This window comes from Anguilla anguilla, chromosome 15 (genome assembly GCF_013347855.1).
Source record: "Anguilla anguilla isolate fAngAng1 chromosome 15, fAngAng1.pri, whole genome shotgun sequence".
Taxonomy (NCBI): Eukaryota; Metazoa; Chordata; class Actinopteri; order Anguilliformes; family Anguillidae; genus Anguilla; species Anguilla anguilla.
Genome location: NC_049215.1, coordinates 28,326,970 through 28,354,967, shown reverse-complemented (window position 1 = coordinate 28,354,967; position 27,998 = coordinate 28,326,970). Strand labels below are relative to the sequence as shown.

Sequence of the window (27,998 nt, the reverse complement as noted above, 5' to 3'; positions counted from 1 at the left end):
GAAAGGGGCAGGCCCAAGGGACCACGGGGTAAAGAACGTGGACAGACTTTGGACACTGGGGCAGGGAGAGAGAGAGAGAAAGAGACTTGCGGCAGAATTTCACCATGTGGCTGCGAATCGCCTGTCTCCTGTTGGGGTTCACCGGCTCTGCTCCAGCCTCAGGTAACGGGGGACAGCACGGGGTCCGCGGACGACAGAGGCAGTAACGCGCACGCGCCGGTATCTCTGAGTCTCCCCCAGATAGCGAGCGACTCTGGGCTGGATCTACGCCAGGTCAGCACTGCCAGGCGCTCGCTATCTGGGCCCATACCCCACGGTTCAGCTTCTTCAAAAACTAAAGTTTTTGCAAATGCTTGAAATTCAGTTAATTTTGCAGTGAAACATACACTCATATAATCACTTCTGCTGTAACGGTTGTAATATAATGGGGATGGGGGGTGGGGCAAAAGCACCAACAGTGTCTTTCCTGTCCGAGTGAGATGTTTGGCTTTAACATGCACACGTAACTCTGGGGACCCCCCCGCCCCCCTGCAGTGTTCCAGGGACGGGACGAGGCCCACAGCCTCCTCGACAGGGTCAGGCGGGCCAACTCGGGCTGGCTGGAGGAGCTGAAGACCGGGAACCTGGAGAGGGAGTGCCTGGAGGAGCTCTGCTCGTACGAAGAGGCGCGAGAGGTCTTCGAGCACGACCGAGCCACGGTACGCGAGGCGCCCGCCGCCGCCACCGGCGCCGTCCTCACTGCTCGCCGCGCAGCCTTATCCAAGGCCACACAGTCACGGGATACGGGATGTGTAGCAGCCGCCATAATCCAGGGCTGCTCATGTAGCATAGCTTTCGGTTTACAGAATGTGTATAAGCCCTTCAGATGGACATCCGCTGGAGAAAATTAGGCGCAATTCAATCTCAAGGGTGCAACAGTAACGCTTTATCCAGGATTTAAACCCCTAACGTCCTGCTTTCAAGGAAGGATCTTGCTGCCACAGTGGACCCTCTAACAGATGTGTCATTTATTTGCACGCCCCCATGTCTAGTTAAGGACAACACATTTGGTGTTACTCTCAACACTTTTTGTTCCTTTTATTAATAAATAAATTGTATATTCATGACCGTAAAAGTAGTAGCTTTGACATAAAATGCTTTAAAACTAATACAAAAGTAGTAGCAGAAAATGTGTGTTGGATATTAACATATCCATTTTGAGAGTGTACTAGATCCAGTTCACAAGTATCCAATTCACACACACTCGCTTTAAGTCACATGCTTCCTTTGACATGGAGAAACGAAATGTTCATTTTCTCCATTTTATTTTACAGGATGAGTTCTGGAAAAACTACAACGGTGAGAACGCCATTTTGTTTGGCAGCGGTGAAACTGAAGTATGTGCCATTGGGAAAAATCATCGCTGGTCCGCCAGGGAGCTGATCAATGAGGTCACGCTGCATCACTGTGTTTTGAATCTCCACAGTTAAAGACAACTGTCATTCCAGTCCATGCGAGAACAATGGAACATGCTCCAATCAAGGGCCATCCTACAACTGCCTCTGCCCCCCGGGGTTCAGCGGGCGAAACTGCGAGCTAGGTAATCTCAATTTTAGGGTGAGCACGCCCCCTAAGACCACACCCCCCTGTGTTAAACTGGTCCTGGAGAATCTCTGTATACACAGGGTGGCTGAGGCCTAGATGTGATTGCTAAACTGTCATCCTGCTCGCAAGCTAAGTAAGATGAGAATGTTTATGTGTTACAGCATTTTCATATTCTGTCCTGGGGAGGTATTTAGTGTGTGGCAACAGGGGCCTATTTCTTTCTTCCCAAGGCAAAAACTTAATATTGAAAAAAAAACAGTCCCTTCTGTTGCTGTGCTGCATGCTGAACACAATACAGTCAGAGCACCTTCGTCAGCATCGTCTTCCTCGCCGCAGAATTCAAGCTCGTTCCGGACACCTGTCTGCATGACAACGGGGGGTGTGAACACTTCTGCGAGGAGGAGGGAGGATCCCGAAACTGCTCCTGTGCGGCGGGCTACCTCCTGGCTGAGGATGGACAGCGCTGCCTGGCTCAAGGTGGGACCCAGAAACGGGAGTTTAGCAGGGTTGCCATGGGTGCGGTGCCATGTATCTTTAAAATAGACTAGCTTTTCTTTCACGTTTCTCTAAGCATCATGCTTAGCTCCGCCCCCCTGGTGGGAACCACGTCCTCCCTCCCTCTCATTTCAAGCACCTCATTTATATGACATTGCACACAGTGTGGCCAAAGCAAACGTGACAAATATCAATTACAACAACAACAACAACCAAAGCTCTCCTCCCCCTCTCTCCTAGAGACCTACCCCTGTGGGACGGTCCCTGTCCTGCAGGGGAACCACTCAGAGAAGACGGACCCAGATGACCCTCGGGCGAGGATCGTGGGGGGCACGGAATGCCCCAGGGGTCACTGTCCCTGGCAGGTACAGGAACCACAGCACAGTGAGGAACCTTCACAAGCCTCACACCCCTTTAAACCTCTAAGGTGTACGATCACGGGTATGTGATCAGAATGCTCCTAACGGAACATTCTAATGCAGATGAAACAATCACTCCTGGTAACTGAAAGCGATGGAGTTCTAGAACACCGACTTATAATTTTGAAAAAAAAGAGAACCATTAAAAAAAACCTTCTTAAGGGTTACACCTTGGTGTTTACCATTCCCTGTGTGGCAGGAGCTGGTGCCGTTCTTCACGCCGGAGTCTGTGATGTTTGTTGTGATGAAGGCATCTGTGGGCTTTTCTGTCCTCCAGGTTCTGCTGGTGTACGGAGAAAAGGGATTCTGTGGAGGAGTCATCTACACAGCCACCTGGATCCTCACCGCCACCCACTGCATGGAGAAGATAGATGTCAAGCACCTCAAAGTGGTCGCAGGTACAAACCTGTTTATTTTACACACTGGCAGTAGGATTTCTTTAAAGCAGGGCTGCCCAATTCTGTTCCTGGAGATCTACTATCCTGTAGACATTTACTGTAGTCCAACCCTAAGGCACGCCTGATACTACTAATAAGCAGCTTGACAAAATTTCTAGCTGTTGAATGAGGCGTGCTTTGTTAGGGTTGGAGTCTATAGGATGGTAGATCACCAGGGACAGTGCTGGGCTGCCCTGTCCATTAATCTATTGATATCTCGAGAATGCTGATTTAAGATCATTGAATCACTGCACTGTCTATTTGTGTAGCCCATGTTTGTTACGGCTGTGAATGTATACAAACGTAAATCTGTTTGTCTCTTTAAGATGTTTGTTCTTCTCTCTACTGTACTGCATTGTACTGCGCGCATTTGCAAAGCGTTCGTTCACAAGCACGCCGCTGACTGACTGACGCTACTCGGATCAGGTGAGCACAACCTGGACGAGAACGAGGGATCGGAGCAGACCGTCCGGGTGGCGGAGATCGTGGAGCACCCGGGCTACGTGGTGAAGACGTCGGACAACGACATCGCCCTGCTGCGGCTGCGGGAGCCCATTCGCTTCTCGCCGTACGCCGTGCCCGTGTGCCTGCCCCGGCGGCAGCTGGCGGACCAGGAGCTGTGGGCCGTCCACACGCACACCGTCAGCGGGTGGGGCAGGCGCAGCGAGGGCGGCCCCACCTCCCGCGTCCTCCGCAGGCTGGACGTGCCGCGCATCCGCACGCAGGACTGCGTGCAGAACAGCGGCGTCAGCATCACCGCCAACATGTTCTGCGCCGGCTACATCGAGGGCCGGCAGGACTCCTGCAAGGGCGACAGCGGCGGCCCGCTGGTCACCAAGTACCGGCGAACCCGGTTCCTCCTCGGCATCGTCAGCTGGGGCAAGGGCTGCGCCCGACCGGGGAATTATGGGATATACACGCGCGTGTCAAAGTACCTGGACTGGATTCACGAGCATACCGCCGGACAGGCGATTAATGGCACCGAGATTATATAATGTCGTAAAAATATCACCTGTTTTGCCCAGCGAAATACCAGCAATCCTCTTGGCACACTTTCACATTTTCTTACCCAGCTTGCAGCATTTTATTTATACTTGGTCATGTGATTTATCTGTAGTCTTCCTCTGGTCGTCCACTGTCCTGAACTGGGATACCAACATGCCACAGACACACACACACACACACACACTTATTAATGAAAAAAAAGGCTATACTGTATTGCTTAGGGCAATTAACTATTAGAAAAGGCTCATAATAAAATAAAATGTTTTTAAAAACAGCATAATTATATTTTTTTCATTCACAGCCACACTTTCAACATATTTCTTTCAAAAAGAACCCCTAGAAGAAAATTCCATATCAGGATTTCATTGGGAGCCAAATTAGTTAAGTTTATTTGAACCAGGTGATGCACAGTGCAAGCTCCAGGGCCAGATTTATGAAACAGTTTAGACAAACAGTGTAGAATCAACCTGTAATGTTTGCATACAGTGAAATACTTATAGAAGCTCTTGAAAATGTAAAGGTCTAATTTCCAGATAGCTTTCAGCTTTCTGCACACCAAGTCATCTGACTAGGAAGTTTGGTGTAAAGGAAAGATTTGCAGATTATATGGCAACCACCTTATTTCAGTTACCTTCGCTTTCCTGTCCACATACATGATGCGAAAGCTCCATTTGCCCATGTAATTGTAAATCTGTTTACATAAATCTGCTTAAAAAACGAATGGTTGAGTGACAGATTGAATAAACTGTGTATATATAAAAAAGCCAAACCTACTTAGCACAAAAAAGAACTAGATTTGGGCAGTACAGATTATCTTAAATTGGCTCACAATTAGCCTCACCTGGGATAATTCAAATCAATCAATTAGTTGCCTACAACATACAATGCACATGAATCAAAACGTCTTTAGAAGGCACTTAGTTTCAGAAGCAGCATAAACCCCAATGAATAACGCAGATGTGGTGCAGGATCTGCTGCATTTTAATTTGCTCACATTGCAAAAGCTTAAAAAGTGATGTTGTGAAGCATCACGTTTGTTGCTGGTCATACGGAGAAATTGAATAGGAAAAGGGAGAGAAGCGTAAAAAACTTGAACACAATTATGCGATCATAGACCTGCCCTGATCTGGGTGCAGCCCATAGACCGTGGTGCAGCCACTGGGTGGACCCAGAACCAGGCAGCGGTGCTCTATGGTGCCACCTGCAGCCAAACAACGGAAACACGTTCTGCACGAGCTACTCTAACATGAGGCTGAGGCTCTTACTGCTCATACTGGCCAGGGTGCAGTCGATCCCAAATCAAACTGATTTCTGTTAACCATTGGCAGAGTCAGGCCAAAGAGAACAGAGCAAATATTTACAACATATCTTGTCCTTTTTGGAGTGCGCACGTCCCATGCGACCCCTGACCCCAGCGGAAAAGCAGTCTCATTGGTGGATCTGCTGACCGTCTCCATGGTGACACCATGGGCCGTCCATCAGAAAACGGCGTTCGTCTAAAATGTGAAAACAGGACGCAGTATCGGTGCTCGCTGAGGTCAGCGGAGACTCTCTTCCTGTCTCTCATCCCAAATGACCCCACAGAAACTCATGCCCACCCGGGACCCACAACCCCCCCCCCCCCCCCCCCCCCACACACACCCACACACACACACACACACACTACACATTATCTGCTGCGCAAGGTCGGTGACCTTTCTCCCGCTCTCCGTCCCCCCCTCTCGCTCCCAGTTCTCACGTTCCTCTGGAGTGGCGAGGTGTATTATCCTGCGAAGCGGCCATGTCTCGTCTCGCAAACAGTTGCTGTCTCTTCCTTCTGTTTCAGCTGATTTCCGCAGAGGGTAGGTACCGCCATTGTTCAGTAAAAAACTCAAGGCTGTCCTTGAAAACAGGACCAGACACTCAAAGGAAGATTTTAAAGTCAGACGAAAAAAATCAAGCAAGCCATGGTAATACAAAACTTAAATTTAGACAGTGAGCATGTGAAATCTATAAATCGAGAATGGCAGAGTCAAAATTGTATCGTGGTATCGTAATATAGGAACTATAAAAGTCTCGGTATGCCTGGGTAGTTCTTACTCTATGCCATTTGACAGGGCATACGTAGGAGTGTGTGTTATGCCACTTGGTGGAATGGTGGATTACTACAGTCATTCCCTACAGCTCTAGGAGGTTCAGTGCTGTGATCACGGTCAGGAGTTATCTTTGAAGGTCATTTTTTCCATTGTTTGAAACTCAATAAACAGACTGACATCTCTCAGCTCAGTTCAAACAGGCTGACATATATTAGAGAAGTTCATTTTCTGTTGACGGACTATTTTCGAACTCCTATGGTCCACTTGAGCAGTTTTTTTTAGATGGAAGCATCTAAGAGCAGGTGAATTCTGTAGGTACCATGTCTAAAATGTACAGATTCTTCTGGTTTCATAAACCTGAGTCTGGAAACCGGGGGGGGGGGGGGGGGGTTGACAATATGTTTGGGACTGTGTTTTGGATTTGGATTAGGGGCCATATTGGGGTGGATGGGGTGCTGGTTGTGTGTTGGGGGGAGGTACAATTGGGAGAATGTTGTGAAGCACAGAGGGATTTAGGTGCATATTGCTGTGGATGGGGATGGAGAATGTTGCATATGACTGCTGTTGGGGGGTGGATTTTTTTGGGAGAATGTTGTGTATGATTGTTGTTGGGATGGAAAGGGTCGGTCTTTGGAAGAATGTTGTGTATGACTGCTGTTGGGGGGTGGATTTTTTGGGGGGGAGAATGTTGTGCATGACAGCTGTTGGGGTGGAAGGGGTGGGTTTTTTTGGTGGGACTGCTGTTATGTATGACTCTTGTCCTCTGATCTCAGTTTTCCTCCAGGGTCAGGATGCAAGTCAAGTGTTGGCCAGAAGGCGCCGGGCCAACAGCGCATTTGAGGAGTTCCGTAAGGGGGACATGGAGAGGGAGTGCATAGAGGAGAGGTGCAGCTATGAAGAGGCCAGGGAGATATTTGAGGATGACAAGAAGACAGCAAGTAGCACATCTTCCTCTTTCACACCCACTCCCCCCCATTCATCTTCCAACACAGTCTACATGCTTGTACTGAAAATGAAAGTACAGAACATTCTAAAACTGGAATATATACAGCACATTCTAATACTGTGAAATATACAGCACAGTACAGCACATTCTAAAACTGTGAAATATACAGCACAGTACAGCACATTCTAATACTGTGAAGTATACAGCACAGTACAGCACATTCTAATACTGTGAAATATACAGCACAGTACAGCACATTCTAATACTGTGAAGTATACAGCACAGTACAGCACATTCTAATACTGTGAAATATACAGCAAAGTACAGCACATTCTAAAACTGTGAAATACCCAGCACAGTACAGCACATTCTAAAACTGTGAAATACCCAGCACAGTACAGCACATTCTAATACTGTGAAATATACAGCACAGTACAGCACATTCTAATACTGTGAAATATACAGCACAGTACAGCACATTCTAATTCTGGAATGAAAACAGTCTAATGACGGGGTTATCAAATGTTGGTGTTCCTTCTAATCACAGTTCCAACCACTGAATTGCAATTGATTGTTCTTATTATACACTTTAGACATCTACTGAGAGTTATTATTATCATTATTATTATTATTATTCATAATATAATAATAATAATAATAAATTAATCCATGAAGAATGGCTAATTAGGACAGGCCTCCTGTGGTCCTATAAGGGGCTGTAGTCATTTAAGGAGGAGATGTGTTTTGCTCACAAAACTCTCAATGTTTAAGTTGATACAGAATTCATAAGTTGCAACATTGAAGCGCCTGGCTCCCCCACCCCACCCTGCCCCGCCCACAAACACTTGTGTTCATACCGTAATGTACATCATAACTGTAATATATCATTATAACTGTAATGTATCATTATAACGTAACTTACGCTTTCAGGCAGTTTTCATTTACTCTTTTAATTGTTTGTTTCTCATTCCCTTAGGACGAGTTCTGGAATAAATATTTTGGTAAGACCAAATGGTCCAGCTATGTTTTGTCGTGTGTGGGTGTGTGTTTATGGGTGTGTTTGGGGGACATTTCAGCTATGTTTTATTTTGTACGTGTGTGTGTTGGGGGGGGGGGGGGATTTCAGCTGTGTTCTGTGAGGAAGTTTTTTTTTTTTTTTTGCCCTGTGTAAGTTTGAGTGAGGTTTTCCTTTGTGTTGAGGTGTTGTGGTGCTAGGGAGAGTGTGTTAGGGGTATTAAGGTCAGTGTTGGAGGTGGTGTAATTGGAGTGGGATTTTACAGTGGGGAAAAAAACGGAGTTCACATTAAGAAGATTGTGTGCATTGCGAGGTGAGTTTTAAGCTGCTGTAGGCGGAAGGGACAGGGAAATTAGATTTTAAAGAAAGCGTTTGGCTATTTGAAATGGAATTGGTAGGGTAGAGTTTAGGGTGCTAATCGCACTGTTGGGGCACATGTGATGTATAGGCACCCTCGGCTGTGTTAAGGGCGGTTTATGTTTTAAGGGTGCAGCTGAGTATTGTAGGAGCTATACTGGGGCGTTTCACTCCTCGCTCAGCCATGTTTGCGGCTCCACAGATGGGGATTCCTGTGAATCGTTGCCCTGCATCAACAACGGTGTCTGTAAGGATGGAATCGGGAAATACACCTGCTACTGCATGGCTGGGTTCCAGGGAGTCAACTGCGAAATTGGTAGGGTACCGTCACCATGGAAACCATCTTTGCCATTCCCTCCCGAGTCCGCTGATCCTGAGGATCCTTTGATCCCTGGATAAAAAGATGGGCTTTGTAAGCTTTGTAAATCAAAAGCGATTGTGCTCTCAGCTCTTGTGTTCGCCCGTCTGACACCCACACCTCTGTCCCCCCCCCCCCCTTCCCCCTTCCCCCTCAGCCATCCCACAGCTGTGCATGAACAAGAACGGAGAATGCCAGCACTACTGCCACGTCCAGAAAGACAGGGTCCAGTGCTCCTGCGTCAAAGGGTACTTCCTGGGAGAGGACAAAAAGTCCTGCATTTCCCATGGTGAGAGAGAGGGGGACAGATAGACAGACAGAGAAAGTGTGTGAGTTAGACGTGAGCCAGCATGAGAGAATATGACCGGAAAAGAGTAAAAGTGAAAAGAGAGTAAAAGTTCAAACGATATTGAGGTTAACTTACATTTTTCGATCAAAGCAGGGAGTTTCCAGCCTTGGCATTACCACACTATACACACCCCCCCCCTAACCCCCACTCCACTCCACTCCCACTCCACCCCAATTACAATTTCTGAAATATAACAAGCCATAATTAATATTTCCCACTTAAACTTTCCCACTTAATTGTACATAAGAAACACATGTTAATGTTACAATAAATGAATGTTTCAGACTGATTAAAGGAAATCCAATTGGTAAGATCAGCCCCGCAGACAACTTGTATTTCCATTTCGTGCAATGTGCTGTGATATGAGGACATTTGAGAGAGAGAGAGGGAGCTCATCTCCAGGCTGTTACTTCTTCAGCCGACATGGCTCAGGAGGTAAGAGCGACTGTCTGGCAGTCGGAGGGTTGCCGGTTCATACCCCGGCCCGGGCGTGTCGAAGTGTCCTTGAGCAAGACACCTAAACCCTAACTGCTCTGGCGAATGAGAGGCATCAATTGTAAAGCGCTTTGGATAAAAGCGCTATATAAATGCAGTCCATTCACCTCCCACACTGACTGGAGGCGCATGAGCTGCAGGTTGAGCCCTTCCTCCTGGCTCTCCGGCAGACCCCTTTAAATGCGGCGTTCGGAAATCCGGAAAAACCAGGAGGATCTACATCTACCAACCTCAAGACAACTCCACGAAGCTCGGCAACGCTACTGAGGAGATCGGCGCGAATAACGTGACCGACGCCACCGCCGGCGTGAATAAGACAGTCACTACGGTTATGAAGATTGAAGACATTGCGGATGACGACTATATCATGCCAGAGGTTGCCGCACAGACACGGATTGTGGGTGGGGAAGAGTGCCCGCCAGGAGACTGCCCATGGCAGGTACAGTAGACACACGGATACACAGACACACAGACGCACACACACTCACACACTCACACACACACTCACACACTCGCTGACTCGCTCACACACACACACACACACACCTGCGTACTTCATGCAGGCAAATACACGCATATTTTTTGTCAGGTCAGGTTTCATTTTAGAGTGTGCATAAACGCATTGGAGAAAGATCAGCATGTCTAGCTGATGGGACTTCTGCAACCGTTCCGTCCTTCCTCAGGCTCTCCTCATGAATACGGAGGATATGGGATTCTGTGGGGGCACAATCCTAAACGAATACTTCATTTTATCTGCAGCACATTGCATGAACCAGACGCGGTCATTCTACGTCATAGTCGGTACGTTGCATCTGGTCATTCTACAATTGAGTTTTCCCATCTAAGACCAGGCACTAGTCTAATATTAATAGCAGTTATAATAGTCTGAAACATGGTTTGTCTATCAACTGATATTATGAATGATAGCTAGCTGCTTGTTTGATTGACAGTGTCATCATTATCTTATAATAGCCATTATAACAGTCTGAGACATGCTTAGTCTATGAACTGATGCTATGAATGACTGCCAGCTGCTTGCTTGATTTACAGTGTCATCGTTATCTTAGAACAGCAGTTATAACAGTCTGAGACATGGCTTTGTCTACAAACTGATATTATGAATGACAGCTAGCGGCTTGCTTGATTGACAGCATCACCATGATCTTATAAAGGCAGGGGGAATTACTGCTGGTTTGTCCCATCTGACTACTGCTGCTCACCCTGGCCTGAACTCCCCCCCCCCCCCCTCCCACCCCTACCCCCCCCACCCTCAGGTGAATTTGACAGAGAGCTGGATGAAGGGACGGAGTCGATCCACAAGGTGGAGCAGGTGCTGACGCACAAGCACTACGTCCCGGAGACGTACCACAACGACATCGCCCTCATCAAGCTGAAGGACCCCATACGCTTCACGCCCTTCGCCCTGCCGGCCTGCCTGCCCGAGAACGATTTCGCCGAGGAGGTGCTGATGCGGCAGGACCAGGGCATGGTGAGCGGCTTCGGGCGGCTGCGCGAGGGCGGGCGGCAGGCCACGCTCCTGCAGCGCCTCAGCGTGCCCTACGTGGACCGCGCCGTCTGCATCGAGTCCAGCCAGTTCAAGATCACCAACCGCATGTTCTGCGCCGGCTACGACATGGAGACCAAGGACGCCTGCCAGGGCGACAGCGGCGGGCCCCACGTCACCCAGTTCGGGGAGACGTGGTTCGTGACGGGCGTGGTCAGCTGGGGGGAGGGGTGCGCCCGGGAGGGGAAGTACGGCGTCTACACACAGGTGTCCAAGTACATTGGCTGGATCCGGTACGTTATGAATAAATTTGAGCAAACAAATACAAATGCTTGATGACTGTTAACCCTTTTCAGATCATAAATATGTGATAAGAATATTCTTAACTGGACATTCTAAAGGTGATGTCACAATCGCTACTGGTAATTGAAAGCAACGGAGTTCTAGAACACTGACTTTTGAAAAAACATTCCAAAAAAAAAAAAACCTACTCTTGAAAGGGTTAAATAAGACTCACAGAGACAAATAAAGAGGCTTTTTGAATGAGGATCTTGAAGTTTCTGTTCTCATTGCACACACCTACTGCAGAACTTACCCACAAAAATTCAATTCATACTTCTGGTTTCCCAGTGAACTATTTTTTAATCACATCAACCAATCATGGTGCACAGACCCAGAATACAAAGTTATCAGCCAGCAGACAACACTCATCTCTGACTAATCTCTCAGAGGGCAAAACTAGGGTTCTACTTAAAGTTATTTTCATCTGCAACCAGTAAACCGTTTTGCTCTTACTTTCTCTACACCACAAAAAAATAATCACTTGGGCAAATCTCTTTCCAAACACACACGCGCACATGCGCGCACACACACACACAACTAGGCAGAACACTGAACACACAGGGAGGTTGAACTCCTGCTCAATGTTTGTTCTGCACTGCACTGTTTAGTCAGTGTCCTTCAACAAAATTGTGTTTACACGACAAGAGTCCACTTGCAGAACAACGTGTTCCACAGTATGTGTAAGAGATGGTGCCACCATTTCAGGATGCCCATTAAAGTATCTTTAATGCAGTCTATTCAGAAAGATTCAGCCTCCGTGTTTTGCTATACTCAGTAGTCAAGACAGTTACAAAGGTGCACCCACAAAATATTTATAAAATGGACTACAGAAACTACAAAAGGTGAACCCTACAGACTGTATTCACAAAAATGTCACATTACAGGTATTTAGCAAATGATCTTATCCAGAGTGACTTAAACAACTTTTTACATAGCATCCATTTATACAGCTGGACATTTACTCAAGCGATGCAGGTTAAGTACCTTGCTCAAGGGTACAACAGCAGTGTCCAACCCAGGTACTGAACCTGTGACCTTCAGGTTACAAGACCAGCTCCTTACGCATTAGACGACACTGCCACCCCGTTAGAATGGAACTATTCAGAAAACATCCAATGCTCTATCTGAGTGGAAAACCTGGCTATAGAGCCCTGTCAAGGCAGAACTGCACTTCATCAAAAATGTGCCGGGAAGCATGAGAAATCAAAAACACAGATCAATACACAATACAGGACTAAGAGTAAGTAACCATCTTCCTTAGAGAGGACCTGAACCGTGCAGTTTTAGGACCAGAGTTTTTCATGACGGACCTGAATAAAACTTGGTCCATTCGCACCTTTAATTATTTTTGTGATGAAGAATGAAATGGAAAATTAAGAGATTAATAGAAAGGTGGGAGGGAGAGTTTATTATTATTGGCTCAGGCTATTGGGGGGGGGACAGAGACAGACACACAGTGTTACCTGGTTCTCGTTTTTTGTGATTTTTGAGAAAGGCAGAGGGGGACAGTCAGTGAGAGTGAGAGAGAGAGAGAGATAGAGACAGGGAGAGAAAGACCGAGAGAGGGAGAGAGACAGAGAAAGAAGGGGGGGGGAGAGAGGGGAGAGAGACAGAGAAAGAAAAGAGAGAGGGGGGAGAGAGAGCGAGAGAGAGACGGGGGCAGGGCTGGAGGTTCTCCTCATCGTATGTGAGCTCATGGCAGTGTGTGGATCAAAATGGCGACGTGGACCCGCTTCCTTCAGTTCAGTGTGATCTGCACGGTCCTTCTCACCAGCGCTGATAAGAGGGGTAAACCTTCCTGTTCCACGATCATTTTCAAAAGCACAGGACCGGACATGGTTCTGCCATCTAAAGTAATTCAAAGCAGAATTTTCTTTATGCTTTACCTACTTTTGAATTTACTGTCTATGCTGCTTGCAACCTGTACACGGATAAAATGGTGATTATTGAATTCTAAGCTCATTTGGGCTAGGCTTTAATTATCTGTTACAGGATAAATTAATGTATACACATTAATTCATACATCTTGCATGCAGTGCAACAGAATGAAAGAGCTTTTGTGTGTTGCATCTTAAGTTCTGAAATAAGGCTTTCCTTCCAGTGTACAACAATGTACTTTTTAACCTATTAATTTTGATACCCAGTGAAATGTTTTGTGCTTTCTATAATGTGTAGAGTGAAAGCAGTTTAGTAGCAGAGTAAGATGCTTTTCTAGTGTTCTGCTTAAAGCGGTCCTCCTGTGTTTACTGAGATTGCAGTTGGATAATATTTTCATATACGAGTGAAGATGGTGGGGTGTCGTAGCTTTGGCTCTGGCTCCGGGAAGTGTTCTTCAGTACTGTGCTACCGATATTTATTCTGGCGCTTAACTGAACCCTGCAGCACGGGCACAAGCTACCTGTGTGCCTTTCTCAGGTTCCCTATGTGACTGCCTTTCTCAAGTTACCTGCGACTAACTTTCCCAGTTTACCTGTGCGACTTACTCGCAGGTTAGCTCTGTGACTGACTTTCTGAAGTTAGCTGCAACTAACTTTCCCAGGTTACCTATGACTGACTCGCAGGTTAGCTGTGTGACTCACTCTCAATTACCTATGTGACTTTCTCAGGTTACCAGTGTGACTGACTATCTCAGGTTATCTTTGCTACTATCTCAGGTTACCTGTGCGACTGATTTCCTCCATTCCATAGTGTTTCGGTCTCAGTTGGAGGCCAACACCGTCCTCCAGAGGCCCCGGAGGTCCAACACTTTCCTCCTGGAGGAGATACTGCAGGGGAACCTGGAGAGGGAGTGTTATGAGGAGAGCTGCACCTTTGAGGAGGCCAGAGAGTACTTTGAAGACATCCCCAAAACAGTCAGTAACAGGTTCAAATCACAATGACTGACAGTAATGCCAATATCCCCTAAACCATCAGCTGCTATGATTGTACCCTTTTCCTGAACAACTCTTTCTGTTCCCTGAAATGACAAGACTAGGTGATTCAGATCCCTCCCACTGTAAAATGAAAGCTTCCCACATAATCTTACATCCAGATTGGTTACCTTATCTGAGCACGCTAGAAGGCTGCATATTTTCAAACAGGCCCAGACTGAACCATATAATAACCCAGGTCATATGACTAAACAGGATTGTTTGATTAGTGACAAAAGGGTAATTATTTTACAACGTGGTTGCCGAAACAATAGAATATAATAAACAGCTAGCTTAAAACTCTGCACTGTACAGTAGCTACACAACTTTAAAAAAAAAAAAAAAAAAAAAATTATAATGATTTTGGTTGTATGTCCTGTGCTAAGGAGTCATGTCAGAGATGTCCGAGGCTCAGTGTCCCAAGAAGTGATGCATAGTTGACCATAGCATAGCATGTCTCAACATTACACAATGTGTTACAGGTGATTTTAAGCTGTAAATATACCCCCATTTACCTTTGTGATCTCCACAGGAAGCCTTTTGGGCAGTATATCGAGGTGAGTTTCACTTCCGTCCCTTGCAGATGTGCAGAAATAAAGCCTTCTCTGCAGATAATCTGTGAGCCCGCTCATCTTTCTTCCTCTTCCTCCTCCTCCTTCTCCTCTCCCCCACTGCAGATGGGGACCAGTGTAACCCCAACCCATGTCTCAACGGTGCTAACTGCACTGATAAAATCGGGGGATACAGATGCGAATGCAAAGAGTTCTATGACGGAGTGAACTGCGAGAGGGGTAAATAAGGGGGTCGGGGGGTCTGAGGGGGAATAGAGGGGTACATGTGTAAGAGGGGTAACAGGGTAAGAGGGGTAACTGGGGACCATGTAACAGGCAGGAGTTGAGATTCATTTCCTGCCTCACAGTGAAAGGAGAGTAAAAAACACACAAGGGTACAGTGCAATGGAAAAAATGAAGAAAAAAAAAACATACATACACATACCCATAGACATACATACATACAAATATACATAATAAAATTACAGCAAAAATCCCCTCCCTCAGTATGATCATTACAAAATCATAATACAATTTAAACTTACCCCATTAACAAGCATTTCAAATATCAGATATGAATCAGCTAATAAAATGGCGTGCTTGATGCTGCAGATGACTGTATCTGTGTATCTCTCTGTGTGAACAGATGTGTCCCAGTGCCACTCAGAGGGACCTTGGTCATGTGACCACTTCTGCAGGCCCACCTTCAACTCATACCACTGCACCTGTGCAGGCGGGTACAAACTGCACTCTGACAGAAGGACCTGTCTGCCTGAGGGTACAACAGAGCAGGACATACACACACGCACACACATAAGCATAAACATACACACACACACACGCGCGCACACACACACACACACACACACACACACACACACACGCGCGCGCGCACACACGCCCACACACAAACACGCACAGGGATGTGGTTCTGATCCACACTGTTTTCTCAGCTCAGAATCCCTGTGGCAGGGCACCTGTGCCCGAGCTCAGGGAGCCGAAGTGGACTGATCTGAGGTCCAGCCCAGCCAGCCAGCTGTGTCCGCACGGCCGCTGCCCATGGCAGGTGAGTCCTCCTGCACGCGCTCAGACACGCCCGCCTCTACCCGAGCGTGCACCGGTTCTGAGACCGTGCCGCTGATCCCTCCCACCGTCGGGCAGGTCAGCTTGCTGGACGCCGCGGGGAGACGGGAGATCTGCAGCGGTGTGGTCCTGGGGCAGCGGTCCATCCTGACTGCCGCGGTCTGCGCCTCCATGTCCGACAGAATCCTGGTCGCGCTCGGTGAGTCTGCCGCGCTCCAGACGCGCCCCCCCCCCCCCCCCCGCCCCGGAGCTTAACCCAAACTCAACCCTTTCCTCTGGCTCTGCCCCCGCGCAGGAGAGCAGCCCGCGGGCCAGCAGGAGCTGGCGTGGCCCGACGAGCAGCCGCGACCCCCCAGGGGCCCGGGGCAGGTGTCCCCGGTGTCCCAGGTCTTCGTTCACAAGCGGTACCGGCAGGGCGAGCCGGGGGACGACCTGGCCTTCCTGCATGTGCACCGGCCCATCAGGCTGGGCGCGGGAGTCTTCCAGGCCTGCGTCCCGGAGAAGGACTTCAGCGAGAACGTGCTGATGGAGTCGGGCCAGGGCGGCTGGGTGGCAGACAGGGAGGCGGGGGGCAGGCGGGGCAGCCCAAACCACCTGTCCTACCTGCCCCTGGAGGACTGCCGGACCAGCCTCAACCTCAGCTTCCCGCTCACCAACAAGATGTTCTGCATGGCGGGGTGGGGGGGCGGGGGCTGCGGCCTCCTGCCCGGGACCCCCGTGGTGAGCGTGAGGAAGAACACGGTCTTCCTCACGGGACTGATCACCTCGCCCCAAACGCACAACTGCAGCCAGGGGCACGTCTTCACCAAGCTCTCCCGCTACCTGCCCTGGATCCACCAGCAGCTGGAACTCTCAGAGAAGTGAAGGTGTCCAGGGGTCATGTGACCGACACCTTCAGTGATCATGTGACAGATACCTCCAGGGCTCCACAGCTCCGCCTGTATCAGCTCTTCCACCATAATGCCCCCATAACAGCAGGAGTGCCCCAGTGACTGCTGGGGACGTTGAAGTAAAACAGGAACATTAACAGGACTGCATCTATTTGTACACGCCCACTGGAATCCCTGACCCCCACAATCTTTTCACACGGAGGTGTCAAATAAATGCTCATGTTCCAAAATTACAAATCAGTCTTGTCTTTATTTCAAACTCACAGTACAAAACAGAGCACATAAGAGATAAACAATAACATTACACATGAAAGACAAACGTGCTGAGACCAGGGTGATGAACCTGTGGAGATGTATGACAAACAGAAGGGATTCTGGGTACTGTAGTTTAAGACAAAGAGGACAGAGAGGGAAAGGGATTCTGTTTGCTAACCACCAATTTCTGATGCTGGTGAGAGATGTAGCCTTTGATGTGACCCTGAGAGGAAGAGACAGAGAGACAGACAGGAAAAAAAGACAGAGAGAAAGGACTTCAGACACATGTTTATACACCAACAAGAAATTGGGAACAAATCCATCCCCAAGTTGGGTTTCACTGTAACAGATTTCACATCTTTCAAGGGGGTCCCTGTGGGAGATGGGAAGGGGTCTTACCATGTAGATGAGGTTGGCCAGGATGCACTGGACCTCATCGATGTCCACCTCCTCCACCTGCATCATCTTCAGAGAAACCAGAAAGGCATCCAGGGGCAGCTGGTGGGTCTTCAGGAGCTGGTACCTGCACAGGCCAGTCAAACAAAATGACTCAAGCGCGGGATTCGAACCCAGGACCTTCCTGCTGTGAGGTCACAGTGCTGCCCTACCCCAAGGCTTCCCCCCACACTCGAACAGCGTCACTCACACTTTCTTAAAGAGGTTCCTGTAGGTGATAATCTTCAGCTTCTCCAGGATGAGGAAGATACCGCAGCGGATGAAGAAGGTCTCGTGTTTGGCCAACGCCTCATTCAGGAGGAGCAGATTACCCTCGCTGTGAGGAAGAAAGTCCCACACGAGGAGGACAGACAGGGAGGGAGTTAGGGAGGGAAAGAGGAAGGGGGGGGTGAAAGAAAAAATCAGCAACAGCCTGACAGGGCTGGCAAACGTAAAGCTTGCGCTTTTATTTTGAAAGGAAATTATTACAGCCTAACAACCTGTGTTTAGGAAGCTTAGGGGGTCTAAGGGCCATGAGCAACAATTCCTGCAGTACTTCCTGAATGGCCATATTTAAATCCAGCCATACACTATCATGCAATACACACACAAAAAAACACGTCTTTTCAAACAAACATCTGACGGCTGTTATTGGATGCCTTTTTAAACATCATTTATGCAAAATGCTATTACATTGTTATTCGATGCCAGAAATGTATAAACAGCACTGGCAGCACAAAGGAGCATAGTGGTAGTTAAAGATTACATAACTGTTGTACAAAGTCTGTTTAACTGTTGTGGTCACCTTCACATTATTTACCAGTGAACTCTGAACAGAGTATGCTGGGAAATGATTATGTAATCATCCCCTCCCCCCCCCCCCCCAACAGACCAGAGATGTTTAATATGGGGTATGAGAAAATCAGCGATTATACTCTACCTTGTTTGAAGACAAATACAATCAAATACAGACAGGACCTGTCTCATTAATGATCATTTGTTTTATTACATGTTTTAACTTTTAATTAGTAATTTGCTTAATCAGTAATACCTTTTAATAAAGAGGTGAATAGCGCATACAATAGTAGGACATGCACTGTCACCATTCTACAAAGCTAAGCTAAACTAAGCTAAGCAGGCTATACTACTGTGGAGAGGAGGAGAATTGAAATGGGGGTGGGGGGGGTGATCAGGTGATCAGTTACCTCACAGCCTTTGTGACATCAGAGAACTGTAAGAGGTCATACTTCCTGAGGAGCTGATTTGTGGGCATGTGACCCTAAGAACAGAGCAGTCGCAGTGAGTCAGCCTGGCAGTGACACAACACATGACACAGTAACAGCCAATGCAAAAACACTGCATTTACAGACAGAATAACTATGAACATACACATCTGTACCGTGCCTTTTCTCCCTCTTGTGGAATTCATTGAGCAATCGAAACATAAGGACGCACTCATAAAATACAAGTAAATGTACAATGTTTCTGGTCTTTAAAAAATAGTTAAATAGCAGACAGCAGATAATACAGAGAGCAATAAATAAAATGTTGTCTTCATTTTTCACACCATTTTCATTGGTTTTTCTCCCACTTCTAGATCATTTAAGGTCATATCTGAAACAATACCGTAAACAGCAGCTATGGCTTACACTACAAACATGGCACACAACTCAAATTTAACATGAAGCTTTAAATAATTTGGTACAGTTCAAAAATGAAAACAAGCACACTATGCTAAGCACAGAGTTTATGAATGTACACATGCTGCAAACAACTGATGTTTAAAAAAATTAAAAAAATGAATACGAGCAAAACTAATTCCTTGACTTCAGTTTGTCTCACCTCTGATCTATAACTGAGGGCAACGAGAAGGTATTAAACTGTGCTGCACCTCAGTTTCCCACACAGCCCTCTACTGACCTCAAACCGCAAGTTCCTGTTCCAACCGCGGTTTGAAAAGCAAGTAAAGGTTACTGTTTAAAAGAAAAGGAAACGTTACCATCGGCTTCTAACTACTGCCACCTACGTTTGCCATCAAGCTCATGACAACAGCACACATCTCTCACGCTCCTGTGCTCTCATTTGCCCAAATTCGTTTCTGAAATAAAGGATAACTCCACACAAAGCGTTGGGGAGAACACTGATCTGCAGGTACAGAGGATGTCACGCCATCAAGCAGTTAAGTGTATGGACATGTATGACAATGACTGTAGCAGCGTTTGGGTTGTGCTCTGCCGAAACTCACCAGCAGCATTTTGACGGGCAGAAGGTAGATCAGGACCAGCCGTTTGTTCCTCTGACAGGAGCGGTGACAGTGATGAAAGGCGAAGGATAAACATTCTTCCGCTGGGAGGGACGGGAGTAGAGAGGTGGACAAGTGACATCACTGATGACATCACTGAGGTGCGTGGTGCCCTGGCTTCACATTGGTTATGCATGATGTACGGCACAGTGGGCTAGGCATGAACTGTGAACTCTTCAGCAGATAGCGACAGTGTGTAGACAGGTTGGAGCTATATGAGACAGTTAGTGCCCATGTAAGGCAGGAAGAGACTGCGCGTAGGGTAAGCTGGATCTATACGAGACAGTCAGAGCCTATGTAGGGCATGTAGAGACTGTGTAGGGCAGGCAGAGACTGCATGTAGGGTAAGTAGAGACTGGGTCTCACCCTGTTTGAAGTCGCTGTCGAACATGGCCTTGCGGCCCACGTAGTACTTGTATGTGACCCTCTGGGCCATGCTGTACTCATCCTTCAGGTTTGAGCTGGCGATGGCACGGATCAGCGGTTTGCAAAGGTGAAGCTTGTTAATCTGGGACAAAGCAGCAGAGTTCTCAGTTACCTCAAGCATAAATGTAGGGTTTCAATTGTTTATTTCCTCCAGCAGGTAAAATCTCGTAAAACAGGGAACCTTCTGAAACAGCATTCCAGGGGGAAATTAAGACTAATTTTAAAACCCTTTTGTGTCAACAAGGGCAAACAACTGTAAATGCAAATGGTAGAGGACACCAGCATTAACAAAGAATTGAATAGAAGAACTTTATCGACAATGCGCATACATAAACACAAACACACAGAGCTCTCGCACCTTGAAGTAGATCTTGAAGAGCTGGTTGATGAGGAACAGCATCCCCCACTTCTTGGAGTCATCGATGCCAGCTCGACTGCAACACCACAGACAGGGAGGCTGGCTTCAGCCCAGAAAGCATGCATGTCTCTGTTGTATGCATGTCTGCGCTGATGAGAATGTTCACTATATGACCAGATGTATCTGGACACCCCTAGGTCTAGGGCTGTTTTTCATGGTTTGGGCCAGGCCCCTTAGTTCCAGTGAAGGCAAATCTTAATGCAATAACGTTCTAGACGATTCTGTGCTTACAACTTTGAGGCAACAGTTTGGGGAAGGTCCTTTCCTGTTTCAGCTTGTCACTGCACCCGGGTTCACAGTGAGGTCCATACAGAAATGGTTTTGTCAAGAACGGTGTGGAAGAACTTGACTGCCCTGCACCGAGCCCTGACCTCAACCCCATCCAGCACCTTTGCGATCAACGTATGTGAGATTTATGGTTCCATCAAGTGTGTGAGATTTAGGGTTCCACTGATGTGTGTGCGCGAGAGATTTGGGGTTCCACTGATATGTGTGTGAGAGATTTGGGGTTCCACTGATGTGTGTGTGTGTGAGAGATTTAGGGTTCCACTGATATGTGTGTGAGAGATTTGGGGTTCCACTGATGTGTGTGTGAGAGAGATTTGGGGTTCCACTGATGTGTGTGTGTGTGAGAGATTTAGGGTTCCACTGATGTGTGTGTGAGAGATTTAGGGTTCCACCAATGAGTGTGCAGGTCAGGGTTCCACTGATGTGTGTGTGATATGATGTGCTGGGCTGAGGGCAGCTCACTTGTCGCTGGCACATACGCGGAAGCAGCTCATGAGCTGCTCAGCGGCTTTCTCCAGCATGTCTCCCTGCTTCCCCTTCCCCTTCTGCAGCTGCTGCTCCGCCTGCAGCATACAGAACACAGCGGGGATCAGAAACACAGCGCTCACACCACACAGCACTCACACTGCACAGAACACAGCGAACATCATAAACACAGTGCTCACACCACACAGAGCACAGCAGGCATCAGAAACACAGCATTCACAGAACACAGCGAAGATCAGAAAGACAGCGCTCATACCACACAGCACTCACACCACACAGCGAAGATCAGAAACGCAGCACCTATACCACACAGTACTCACACCACACAGAACACAGCGGGGATCAGAAACACAGTGCTTACACTGCACTGTTCTTACAAATACATGCATGCATGGACATGCACAGACACTAGCATACGCGTAAACGCGCACACACGCATGAACACGCACACCTGTCACTGTCACTACCCTTTAAAAACACTTACATTGTTGGCAAATATTCGTAGGTCAAGTGCAACAGCAAACATCACTGGCAAAGCCCTGGAAAGAGCAGAAACATTCTCATTCCAACCCTGAACACTCCGGCAAAGGCAAACTGAACAGCCTCAGATGTTCTGCTTTCTCACCAGTTCTCTTCCTTGTGTGCTTGGAATGCCTTCAGGAATGATGTACCAAATTAAGGAAAAAACAGAAGCAGCAGAGAGGTAGTGGGCAGCCTGTGACCAGAAGATACTCAAAATAAAAACATGAAAAATTATACAGTGCACCAAAGAGGAGACTTTAAACATTTAATTTAAGTGTAACAATCATCAAATCATTATATGATTTTAAGACCTATTTATTAATAGCCCATATGATGCTCCAGCAGGAGTGTTCACAGTCAACATCTGTTGAGGAGAATTTGTTCCACCTGCAATACTATGTTAACCACCACTGGAGCAAAGGCCAGAAGAAGGATGAGGCTCAAGCACACTGCTCTTCTTTTCTCAGAAAAGCACTGGTACTGTTTCTGAACAGTTCAATATAATTCGGCAGGTTTGATTGCCTCCAGTGGCAAGATATAATTAGAGCAGGTAAAAGCAGGGCCATATGGATATCCCAGTGATAAAGCAGCTGGCAGGTAGTGAAGGATATTGAACCACCACTGTCTGGCATCTGTAGGCCTCCACAAAGTCATGGTTAGACACAGCATATGTGCATCTGTAGGAGAAAGAAGCAAACGATTTGGCGGGTTAGAGCCCAGAGAGGCTGCATACACACGCATCCATAAACACACACTTAAACACATATCTGCACATGGCAGGTGTAAGGCTGAGGTTATAACCCTAAGGTACATGGTCAGACAGCAAGGAGGAGCACCCCTACAAGCCAGCTGCTGGTATAAACACTATGAGGTCATTTAACTGCTATAAGCAAGTGAGTGGGTTCATTCATTCATTCATTCAGCGGTGAAATTTTGTGGTGTGATTTATGTTAGAGCATTTTGGGGCCACAACAACATTCTTGTTCTGGGCCACCAAAACCCTAGGACCAGCTCTGCTGCTGCAGCGCAGTTAACTAAGGTATTTTATCTCCACTGCTTTTAATAAATCATCCAGCTAAAGATTCAGCCTCAGTTTGCAGACATACCTCAGGTGTGCTGCAACCATTTCATCATAGGGTGGTTCCAACACCTGCTGACACTTCTCCTCCGGGCTGGAAAGCTGTGTGCGCACAATGATTACATCAGATGCACTCATGTTATATCACTCACACTCAGGGATGTATGGGGTTGGTTGCCATTCCAGCTTTCTTGCTATGACCACAGCAGCCCCTAAGTGTACAATGTGAAATGGATCACATTCTAGTTTTGATTTCATGCCGTGGAAAGAATAGGGTTTTTAAAAAGGCAAAAATGCAATGACCTTTCAATTTAAATTCACAAGATAGCTCTTTCATACCTCAGAGATTTTAGCTACTGTACATCACATTGTTTAAAAGCTGCTCACAGGGTGAAAAACGAAGGCAACCACGTTCAAACATATGCCTGACTGCAACAAGGCTTCTTTAAACCGTGTTCACGGGTAAATACATATCCAATTGTTTAACTATTGACGCAAACAATACCATACCTGTAGACGAGGGTTGGCAACATGTGGATGTCTGAACGACATTAGCTCTGCGCAGAATGAGCCGTCCCTGGTTTCGATGGCTTCGAGTACCTGATACATCAATTGGAAATGTCAGGATAGGCGAGTCAGTTCCCCCCCGAAACAGAAGTGCAAACTGGATATGGTCAAGTAAAATATTTAGCTTCTGCTAGTTAGCGTTCATGCTATGAATTATATTGGCGTTACATGGAATTAATGAATATGCTTTTTAAAATAGAGAAAGTAGACTGGTCGCACCCCTGTACAAATGAGATCTGTGATGCCTAACCGATAGACAAGCAGTTAGATGGATGAGCTATGTTAGGCTTTTGTCGACTAATCTAACGCAAGCAGTTTGTGCATTTACCTGTTGAAGGTACTGGTTAATTGTTATGTGTGCCATGGTGGTCCTTCAACGAATCTGTTAAAACTGGAAACAAATAAGAAAACGTAATGTTACTTAATATTAGGAAATAGCTAGCTAGCCACTACCATGGAATCAGTTACTTAGGGTAACCAACTTCCATGAGGTCCAAACACACAGACAAATCTACAGTCCATTTATAATCACAGTATCACACTCAAATAACTTACCGACTGCGTGGTGTCAAAGCCTATTTTTTAATATTGTAGTTAACTTTACCTGGTTATACAGCAGCAGTTTAAAACAGCTAGCAGGCTAACATGCTAACCGGCTACAGGATGTTGTCAGTGTATTAAAAAGGTCACCAAGAGGTTGTACATCCTGTGAAGGCTACCAACATATTTCATGCGTAGATATCATAGACTGTGGTAGACATACAGTTATGTGGTAGACGTGCATTTTTAACGATCTTGGTACCGTACTATGTTCCGTGGTTTTTAAGCCGAGAACTTCTGGAGCTGCAGTCACCACCAAATAAGACCGATAAAATATGTTTAAAAATATGTACTTGTCACCCTGATGCAAGCGATTATGAAAAAATGTCAAAGTTGGCACAAAAACAAAGATCTCGTGCATTGGTAGAAACTCTTCTTAAGTCGGAAAATATAGTTAGATAGTAAAATACAATTACTTTGTATGTCTTAAACAAGACACTTGTTTATGAATATTGTTTATGAATATTGTTGTACAAAATCATTCGTCAAAATTTCTCTACGTTCTTAGCCTCTCTACGTTCTTAGCCACTCCACGCATAAAAAAGCAGGTGAGCGCCGCTAGGTGGTAATGTGAGAATGAGCAAAGGGGGACGCGACGCAGTCGGGGAAAACAGAATAATCTGCAACAGCGAGAAAGCGAAAATGTGGAGTAAACATATTATTTTGTTTATAATAACCATGGAGATTGTATTGATATTAGATATGTTTGCAAGAATCAATTTCAGGCTGTGCTAGCCCCTGCAACAATGACTATTCCCTCGTGAGAGTTGCCACCCTGTAAAGACTCCTGACCATAAAGTATTTGTAGGCCTACATGTATATTTAGCTATATTAAAAAGGGAGCATCGATATTTTAGGCAAATAGTGTGCATGTTTATTCTTAACACAAGCTTTATATGTATTAATAAAATATTTTGCATAGTAAAAAGAAACTGTCCAAGCAAATGAAATAGGGCAGCTGAGCAAAAGAAAGGTTAGTGAATAAAACCTGGATTGCTTTCAGGCCAACACGTGTGATACTAGCATTGGGCACTAAACAGAGGTCTGCTAAAGCAGTTGGTTCCCAGACTTACTCCTGGCCCGTCTGTGAACGCTAGTTTTAATTCCAACCACAATTGCAATCCCAGAATTTTAACAAGCTGTCGATTTTTCTTAATTTGGTGAATTTCATGTTTAGAAGGCATTATTTACCCTCTTAATCTACATTATGCCCAACATGGCTTTGCATTCCATGGAGAATAAAATTCCTGTGTTAATATTGCGCTCATTTTGTTATGCTGCAAACAATCACAAAAAAAGAGGTAACAATTTTTTTTTGATCAAATGAAAAACTTAATCAATAGGGTGTGGTTGGAAGGACCAGCATATACAGGGGGGCCCCAGGACCAAGTTGGGGAAGCACTGTGCTAAAGATTTTTTTAAGTTGTGTATAGAAATTCTTCTCTGATCGCCTTACTGAGTGCTGGTACTACATGTGTTTTTATGGTGGGTGCCTACAATCTACAATGCCCTGGTGTACCTGTGTGTTATGTTGTTGACAGAGGTTGCTTGTTGATGTACACCTGCAAACCTTGTTGAAAATAAAATAAATAAAAAATTGGGTCACAAAAAAAATCTACTTTGTTCAACTACCCATATTTCTGACAGATCAAAATCTATAAACTGTCCCTTTAGTGTACACAATGGCCAAAAGTTTAGTAGTACAGTAAAGAGTAGAGAAGATTCACTCCCCGAGTCTACAGTTGAGCCTGTGGTCAGGCCCCCTTTGCTGTCTGATTAGATTTCCACAGGAGATTTGGTGTATAATTTTCTAGGAAAACAGTTAGAAAGGGGGGAATCATGTACGCTGCAGGTCAAGGGTGGGATCTGTGCGGAGGGCCCTAACGTCCTGAGTCACTGTGTCGCATCCCTGTGGAATGTAGAGGCCGATGCTGGAACTCTGTGACTGAGGGCCACGTTTCTACTGAGCCTCTGTGCCCCCGTGCCCCGGCACTTCTACAGTGTCTGTTAGCCATGCCTCTGGCCTTCCAGAAATTCACGAAACATTGTTTAAAACATTCAGTACCTCTGCTCATGGGAGAGGGGTTGTTAAGATCAGGGGTGTGGTTTTAAAAAAATAAATAATAAATACTTAGTCATGTTCTATTTCCATATTCTATTAACTATTGATTCATTCTAATTAAGGAGTTAAGAAGAGGAAGACATTTCAGCAAAGGTAAGCAAGGTAAATGGCACTGTCTGCAAGCAGACTCACATTCACATGGCTTTTGCTTTCAGGCCTATATGCAGCCAGAAACTTTACTGTATTCCGTCATGTACATAGTGCTGTAGTAGCATTGCATGTTTTACCCACTTGCAAAGGAATCCCAGCTTTGAGTTGTGTTGTGCCAAATGAAAAGGTAGCCCAGAGGTGGAAAAGTTACAGTCCTCCCCAGTATTTTGTTCCATTTGCTAATTAGCACAATTATTCAGCCAGGGGGTAGAGCTAATTAGTGAAATCAGCTGGCTGAGTTCATGGGTGGAATAAACACATGGCAGGACTTTCACTTTCTGACCTCTGGATTTTCCACCTCTGTAAGGGTCGTAAATGTCTGTTTTGTGGCTTGGTGAGTGGTGGCTAAGAAAACTTGTTGAAAATGCCATTCCAGAATGAATTCTGTAGCATTGTCATTTTGAATGCTTCACACTTTCCTGAGCATGCAGTTACTTATCACTAGATTTTTAAAATGAGGGTGTGAGGGGGTGGGGCCAAGGGACAGTAATTACGGCTCTAACTCTAGGGTGGAGGAATCATGAGTGAGCAAGTGGTAAACTCAAAACTCAGAGTAAATCTTTACATTTGCTAATGTGTTCAAATATGAGAGAAATGGTGTATTTATGAGTGAGAATATATGTATGTATACACACACATACACACACTCTAACATACATGATGGCAACCCTACAGCGGACTGCTTGGAATTTCTCCAGTTCACTCCTGCATAGGACACCGGGGTACCCCAGAGTAGCTCACTCTGGCTTAAGCAGAGAAGCCTGCACATAAGTGAGAAGTTAAGTATCACAGAGTAGTCAGGAATGCAAAGTGCCTCTTTTGAGGTTTAGCATCAACTCGTGAATTGCCAGAATCAGATGACTCTATTCAATGCGCCTTCCTCCTGACCTCCGTCGGCGCGTGGGGCCTCACATGCCTTCGGACACTCAGCATAATCTAGCTGTATTAAAATATGCTTCTGAGATGAAGTACAATGCTGGACGCGTTTGTACAGTACACATTTGTTCATTTTTAAACTAAATGGCTTATAATTACTATTTGGTTAACGTCTGAAAGACAACTTTAAATGTTTACCTAGTTTATATTAAAGTGAGGATAAACGGACGGCAAATTCAAGTAACCCGAAATGAACAATCCATTCCTGATGTCCAATAATTCCACACGGCACATTTAATATGTGACATAAAATAGCCGTTGATAGCATGTATGAGTGTTTTGACGAACACGAGATAAATATTGGGCAGCAGTAAATTAACACATGCCCTTTTCCAGTAAAGTATTTGTTTTTGTAGAAAACATTTGGACGACCTCTGAATCTAAAGTACAAAAAACTCTCGCGATGGTGGCGGTTTGTTGTTCATACTCACGTGACGGTGCGGGGAGGGTAAAAAAGCTCAGGCTTACAGAACCGAGAATGTTCCTTCTTGCAGTCCGAGGCACAGTCGTGACACATCTCTAATCGGCGCCTGTGACCAACTCCTTAGAGGAGAAACAGCTGTGGCAAGAGTGGAGGGACAAACCGGGGATATCAAAAA

The 27,998-nt window shown here is 46.2% G+C and overlaps 4 protein-coding genes across 9 annotated transcripts; 3 read left to right on the top strand and 1 right to left on the bottom strand.

The window, feature by feature from the left end:
- The first annotated feature begins 4 nt into the window (after positions 1-4).
- LOC118213633 (coagulation factor VII-like) lies at positions 5-4,657 on the top strand. The gene is made up of 8 exons (XM_035392638.1): positions 5-162; positions 535-698; positions 1,314-1,338; positions 1,466-1,579; positions 1,921-2,061; positions 2,320-2,444; positions 2,776-2,896; positions 3,362-4,657. The coding sequence occupies exons 1-8, from the start codon at positions 105-107 to the stop codon at positions 3,928-3,930; spliced, it is 1,317 nt and encodes a 438-aa protein (XP_035248529.1). The 5' UTR covers positions 5-104; the 3' UTR covers positions 3,931-4,657.
- A 967-nt stretch (positions 4,658-5,624) lies between these two features.
- Positions 5,625-11,586, top strand: f10 (coagulation factor X). The gene is made up of 8 exons (XM_035392637.1): positions 5,625-5,781; positions 6,789-6,949; positions 7,938-7,962; positions 8,536-8,649; positions 8,849-8,980; positions 9,706-9,974; positions 10,219-10,336; positions 10,810-11,586. The coding sequence occupies exons 1-8, from the start codon at positions 5,721-5,723 to the stop codon at positions 11,373-11,375; spliced, it is 1,446 nt and encodes a 481-aa protein (XP_035248528.1). The 5' UTR covers positions 5,625-5,720; the 3' UTR covers positions 11,376-11,586.
- A 1,422-nt stretch (positions 11,587-13,008) lies between these two features.
- Positions 13,009-17,047, top strand: prozb (protein Z, vitamin K-dependent plasma glycoprotein b). 2 transcript variants are annotated; one of them, XM_035393272.1, is made up of 8 exons: positions 13,009-13,169; positions 14,070-14,233; positions 14,823-14,847; positions 14,968-15,081; positions 15,488-15,619; positions 15,795-15,907; positions 16,003-16,123; positions 16,220-17,047. In XM_035393272.1, exons 1-8 carry the CDS (start codon positions 13,097-13,099, stop codon positions 16,786-16,788), a joined length of 1,311 nt encoding a protein of 436 aa, XP_035249163.1. In that variant the 5' UTR covers positions 13,009-13,096; the 3' UTR covers positions 16,789-17,047. The 2 variants fall into 2 exon arrangements, with proteins under 2 accessions (XP_035249163.1, XP_035249164.1); XM_035393273.1 differs by having other exon boundaries at positions 13,097-13,234.
- On the bottom strand, positions 17,045-27,968 carry pcid2 (PCI domain containing 2). 5 transcript variants are annotated; one of them, XM_035393278.1, is made up of 15 exons: positions 27,831-27,968; positions 23,920-23,982; positions 23,535-23,624; positions 23,053-23,126; positions 22,558-22,623; positions 22,050-22,091; positions 21,909-21,963; positions 21,401-21,501; positions 20,591-20,666; positions 20,173-20,314; positions 19,750-19,850; positions 18,710-18,783; positions 17,716-17,841; positions 17,469-17,592; positions 17,045-17,292 (listed from the first exon to the last, which is right to left on the bottom strand). In XM_035393278.1, exons 2-15 carry the CDS (start codon positions 23,953-23,955, stop codon positions 17,203-17,205), a joined length of 1,197 nt encoding a protein of 398 aa, XP_035249169.1. In that variant the 5' UTR covers positions 23,956-23,982; positions 27,831-27,968; the 3' UTR covers positions 17,045-17,202. The 5 variants fall into 5 exon arrangements, with proteins under 5 accessions (XP_035249169.1, XP_035249168.1, XP_035249167.1 ...); XM_035393277.1 differs by lacking the exon at positions 27,831-27,968 and adding an exon at positions 24,196-24,286; XM_035393276.1 differs by lacking the exon at positions 27,831-27,968 and adding an exon at positions 24,147-24,271.
- Positions 27,969-27,998: the final 30 nt, after the last annotated feature.